The sequence below is a fragment of the Hesperophylax consimilis genome, chromosome 10 (genome assembly GCF_061612785.1).
Source record: "Hesperophylax consimilis isolate HC1 chromosome 10, BYU_Hcon_1.0, whole genome shotgun sequence".
Taxonomy (NCBI): Eukaryota; Metazoa; Arthropoda; class Insecta; order Trichoptera; family Limnephilidae; genus Hesperophylax; species Hesperophylax consimilis.
In genome coordinates, this window is record NC_142845.1 from 21,034,753 (window position 1) to 21,041,066 (window position 6,314).

The window sequence follows — 6,314 nt, forward strand, 5'->3', positions numbered from 1 at the left end:
GTCACTGGGATGCCAAAATCTAAAAGTTCTAAAGGCATTAACTGTTCTAAGATTAACCAAAGAACTGAAAGTTTGCTCAACCCCACGGAACATAATATATGTAACAGCTCATGATTTTATACTCTAAAAGTGAGGACTTCTGCCTGTCAGAACATGCCAATCAAGAGAGCGACTTAACTGCTTAACGAGTCCGAATTAACCATCGACATTTCCAATGTCAGACCAGTTCAGCAACTATCTTTCAAATTGTCACAAAATAGTAAAACTCCCCCCATACTGTAATCTTCTCCAAAATATATTGGTGCATAAACATTTTATGGAGAACGTGACTAAATAAATAATGCTCGCTTTCAATATTTCAAATATGTTTCAGCAGAAAGGCGTCCATCTATCACAGCTTACCTAAACATGGCAGCCAGTGGCGTCACAATGGTGGAGTGCCACGTGGCGTGACACAGCGAGCCCACGCACTGAGATGCAAACTCAGCCCCCTTCACAAGGCTGTCGCAATGATTGACCGAACCACAATGCTCGGACAAAAGACGTAGGCACTCGGGGAACAGGTCTTTCCAGCTGAAAATCACAATATTTTTTTGTCTAGCAATGTTACTTGTGAGATCAGAAAATACATTTGTTGGGGACTCAATAATCGATATCACAACCCAGAGACAGAATTAATATTACTCAAAAAAAATAAACATATCAGTTTATTTGTCACGGGGCATAGTGAATTGAACTGCAGCTTGCCAATTCAAAGTCACGCTCTTATACCATTACTACAAAACTGGTCATAATATTTGTTAAGATAAGAAATGATACAAAAAACATCAAGTCAGTACATATTGCATGGTGCCGAGGCACATAATTGTTCTCCACAGGCAACTGCTTCCAACCTCACGCTATTTTTGTAGTTATGACTGGATAATTATGGTTTTCAAGATATGACTGTGGATTAAGCAGTATCTTTGTTTTGTTAAATGTGACCGAGCAGCAAGCTCTGGTACGAATGATACTTTGTAATTTATAATGGTTTATGCATCGATGTATAATATACAATAGATTAACCTTCTCATACCTAATTTCAATCTAAAAATAACACCTAAGAGTAATTTCATAATACAACTCCCCATCGAATTCTGATGCCTCGCTTCGAAAGTCTAGATGTAAATGCAAGTTCCCTGCAGCATAAAACCTATCACAAAAGTTATTGCTGAAATCCCATGTTGTAATTTGTTCATTTTATCAGCTATTAGCAAGCCTAAAAGGCATTGTGTCATAAGATATAGAGATTAACTTAACAACCCAACTTGATGTAAACTCGTTGTTCAAGATTCTAAAAATGTATGCGTAACCAGCAAAGATCGTTATTTTTTTGGCAAAAGTGTTGGTGTAGTTGTTTTGCTAAAAAGAAATGTAAGATTTTTATCAATTGTTACCTTAATCGAAATGCCGCCTCGAAGCTATCTATGAGATTCATTTTTTTAATATTCATGTAGCCGATTAAATTTTTAATGATAAATTCCGTAAGAGCACCTACCTAAAATATTGCTAACTGCCTAAATTCGTGTTTGAAAATTGATCTTCACAAAGCTAATCTATTGAGCGTTGGGACGAGCTTGCTAGAAGACCGTATAGACCAACAAAAGGTAAAAACCAATACTTATTCCAATATTTCAACTGCGATTTTTTGATAAAAAAAGGAAGTGCATTAATTGGTTTTTAAAAACCAATATATTTGGTTTCGGTGTTAATTTTAAAGTTTACAAGCCATGTCTAGACAATACTTGGTCGATTGGTTTATGTTCTAAAATCTCCATGTTGGCGCCTACTTATTGAAATTTAAAACTTTGATTAGCTATTATAAAAATATGATTAATCTGCAAATAACTACAAGCATTTTTTTTAATATCACAATACATACTTAGAAACTGCTCTTGGCCAATATAGCACATTACACACCTTGTGTGAGGGTCATCATTTTTTCGTATACTATCAACACAGTCCTCAGCCAACATGGCAATATTATCAGCAGGCAGTTTGGGCAACTCCAGCAGAACCACAGTGAGGAGCATTCTAACCGCTGTGGAGGGAGTATCGGGTTGACGTAGACGCTTTAGTAAGGTACGGATAATCTGAAAAGATTAATTAAAAACCAATTGGAATAAGTGGAAAAAAAAATAATACAAAATAAACAAGTTTATATTTGAGTGTGGTTTTGTGGGGTGCACCAAATGCAAATATCAAAATTACAAACAATTTGCAATGTATTTTCTAATTTATAACTCTTGTTGAGATAAAAAATATCATAGTTATAATAGTTAAAAAAATAATAATAATAATAATTTTATATGTATATTTTTTTCTTCACTACACAACTTAGTTGCAGAGAAAAATTAATTTTTTGTTATGTAATTATGTAGATTTCTTAAGGAATAATATGAACTACACCTGTCAATTTGTCTGTCCTGGAACGGGAAACTTAACTAGTTGGACGGCAAAGCTTTAATGTAATGTAAATGTAATTTGTACTTTCGTTTGTATCTATCTATAAATAAATAGATAAGCGATCCAGTTCCTCATGAGGGAGGCAAACTGAGGATATAGTCACAAATAAAGATGGTCAAAGCGTTGCGTTATGCAGGACCCCAAATAATATTCTACATTGTGCATGATTACAGTACACTAGTACTTGGTTGTATGTAGCTTGCTTCTACTTTGACTATAGTTTGCAAGTGTAAGGTACATAGGTGACATATTACGCTATACGCATCATGGCTAGGCCTATAGCAGCATATCGCTCGCCATACACCACCAATGGGAATGAATGGCGAGCAACATGCTGATACACTTTTATATTTATTTCTGTCTATCACACGCTTAAATGTTCATAAAGATGGACAGAAATAAAGTAGGTAGTATAGAAACGATGAGGGCATTTATTGTATGCACTAATATTTAACATTGTCCTTTCCCACCTATTCTTAACACACTTCACGCGGGCGAAAAAAAGGGTCCCATTCGATGGATTTCGAAAATGGATTTTGTTTTAAATAGCTATATCGTGGAAAATAAAACATACATTTTAATGATATTTTTACATAGTACTCACCACACCCTAAATATTTATTTATTTTATTACAAAGTAGTAATACAACATTTAAAATTATAACAGTATTCAAAATTATATCATGTTTTTTTCCTAATTATTGTACTACTTCATAATGTAGCTTGTGTTTATGGGAGGAGTATTTACATACAAAAAGAAAATAATGCTTAAAAGGCGATGTGTAAACAATATTCAATAACTTATTAAATAACCACAAACGTAATTCAATGTACAAATTAACATAATTCAATATTCAAATTAATTACAAACATAATTCAATATATACAATTTTAGAGAATTATTTTTCGAAAAGTATAACAATATCCAAGGTTTTTATAAATGCTATATAGTATTAATTAAGTAAACGCGCATTAAGGACGCGTTCTTTTGGAGACTACAAGCAACTAGCCTATAATGATATAATAACAGAACTTGAATAGGACTTTCACAGAACCCAAAAATGAATGTTGAAATTTGATGAATTGTTCAAATTCTCCTAAACAACCCGTCCTAAGGGTACAATATATCATTATCCAATTTCAGGGAGTTAATTTGCTTTTTGAATTTTTCATATTTCACACCTATATCCAAGTATTGGTGCAGAACCATGGTCGTTCTTAGCATTGGGATGGCTATTATGGCTATTGGGAAACTATTGCTTATGCTATCTAGGGGGTGAATTTTATTGTTTAAATATTCTTTATAAATTTGATAATAAGGAGTTTCTTTTATACAATTCTGTGATATTTGGTACATTAAGTTCCCAAAATACCTCTAAAGTAGGGAAGTTGTATGGTTTCCTAAGGATAATTTTAATAATAATTCTTTGAATTGTAATTATGGGCTGTAAGGAAGCTTTAAAGGCCCCTACCCACCCAATAAAGAGGGAAAACTGCATATAAAATTATGGTCCAAAATTAAAGCCTACTTATGTAATACGACTCCACAAACTGAAGTTAAAGTCAGTGTCGGGCCATTTAATTAATGTTTTATTTGTAAAAAATGTATGTATTTTATTACTTTGTATATATATGTTTTTTTTTAATTTTCCCACAAATCATTACAACAACAAAATACTTCCGCATCTTCAGTGGGATAAGTGTGAGGATGTATTACCCGTTCTACGGCATAAAATATAGTTTTCATTTGATAAAATATTCTTCGGTAAATTTTGGATAGGGCCTGACACGCTTATTACGAATAATTTTTAGAAAAAAACTTTATATTCGCCTTAATTACTATAAAAGAAAACTTTTTGCATTTCGGGCGGCAGAAAATTATGCATTTTGATTTTCAATTGCATAAAACCAAAATTCACTTCGCGAATCGATGTGGCGACAACGCGACGCCATTAGGAACGCACTGTTATGTTGGTATCACTGATGCATTAACAAGAGCTAAATACGACCGTTGCTATCTTCGTGGGATGCCGAGGTTTGTGTAATATGGTTTGTGATACAAAGGAAAGTGCCCCTTAATAACGCCTGCTCGCGTCAAGGCAAGAAAAACATCCCAGTTTTCAACTAGTTTACCGGCTACGCTAGGTTTGTGTAACATGGTTTGTGATACAAATCAATGTATCAGGGATACCAACATAACAGTGACGTACCTAATGGCAGCTGATTGCCGCCGCATCGATTCGCGAAGTGAATTTTGGTTAACGCAATTGAAAATTTAAATTCATAATTTTCCGCCGCCCGAAATGCAAAAAGTTTTCTTTTATAGTAATTAAGGCGAATATAAAGTTTTTTTCTAAAAAATATTCGTAATAAGCGTGTCAGGCCCTATCCAAAAATTACCTATTCTTCCACACAAAATACAGTGAAATATACATGTAGTTGGGACCCTTACAAAGAGATTGATATAAAATTATCGGCCAGGAATGCCTTTTCAGCCTTTCAAGTATGACTGGCGTAAGAGGTAGAACTACTCTTCCTGCCGAAAGTGTGTTAAGAATGAAGAAAAAATGTTGTGAAAAAAATGTTTATACTATAGTTGATGTCCGCACCTTATTTTTTATGGAAATTCTTTGTGGAGTGTCAGATAAAGCAAGAAATATGGCATCCAGTACTTCTGGGCCAGCAGAAGAAATAAGCTTGGTTGTCACCAGTTCTTCAATCTAGAACAAAAATGCTTTTCTATTGTAAAAAATGCCTAATTACGATAAAAGTCATCATAAAAGTGTGCATAATTTGAGCATTTACTAACCATGTCCCAACCAGTTTTATCTATAAATTCTATCAAAACTATTCTGTTCTTCTTATCACGCCCTAATTCCTTCAATTTCTCGAAAACTTTACTTAGTTTTGCCATTTTGATTGAATATGTTTTAGATTTACTTGGGAACCGATCGTTCTTTATTTATATATGTATAGATGGATCACACACAAGTTCCTACAAGTTTCTTATTTTGAAATGGCGGGTAGCTAAACGTCAAAGTTATCCATAGAAAATATCAGCGTGCGCATAAATAAACCACTCTCAGCGTATCGCTTTTACCGCCGGTACTTACCGCCATAAGTAGAAAGTGTTCTGGCGGTGAGTGGTTTATTTATGATCGCCGCCATCTTTTATTGATACAGGCCGTGCTGTATAAAATGATGCATGAAGTGCGCACTGGTTTGTGGAAAATATACGGGTGCGCCTGTTCTCACATTGCTGGAGGATTGGGGGCGGAGCTACGAAATCCGAACTTCACTTCATATCTGCCCGGCAAATTTAAACATGTGACAATGAGAACTTGGCTTTCTTGGTTGGTTGTTATTTCTCCATAAGACTGCATAAAAATTACATCGAAGAAGGCACTTTGTCATAAAAATACAAGTAGTGCATTCAAGTTTAAATGATCTTAAGAGTTACTAGTGAAGTAGGCCTATCGTAAAGGAATATCAGGATGGGTCACGGATTAAACACAAATTTCTTCTACTTTGTGATTTTATTCGGAAAACCTAGAATATATAAGATTAAATAACAATTGTGAGGTCAGGCTTCTGGCAGAAAGCTTAAATAATACAAACATAAGCTTCAAATATCAATACAAACTACCAGAGCTAGGTAAGTTGGAGGTTAGTAATAAAAAGTACAATAACCTATCCTAGTAATGGTTTCGTAACCAGGAAGTAGAAGGTTAGGTTAGGTTAGGTTAAAAAAAAATGTCCGTAGGGTTGATTATGTCTTGTAAATGTTTACTAATAACGACCTCCATGTT

At 34.2% G+C, this 6,314-nt stretch overlaps 1 protein-coding gene across 1 annotated transcript in view; it reads right to left on the minus strand.

Annotated features, from left to right (window-relative positions):
• FANCI (Fanconi anemia complementation group I) overlaps positions 1-5,507 on the minus strand; it is a 32,573-nt gene extending 27,066 nt beyond the window's left edge. The window contains exons 1-4 of the mRNA XM_089636361.1: positions 5,315-5,507; positions 5,115-5,225; positions 1,960-2,132; positions 403-573 (exon numbers count right to left, since the gene is read on the minus strand). Of these exons, the coding sequence (XP_089492487.1) occupies positions 403-573; positions 1,960-2,132; positions 5,115-5,225; positions 5,315-5,419 (560 nt within the window). The 5' untranslated portion in view covers positions 5,420-5,507. The remainder of the gene's footprint in view (positions 1-402; positions 574-1,959; positions 2,133-5,114; positions 5,226-5,314) is intronic.
• Between the last annotated feature and the right edge of the window lie 807 nt (positions 5,508-6,314).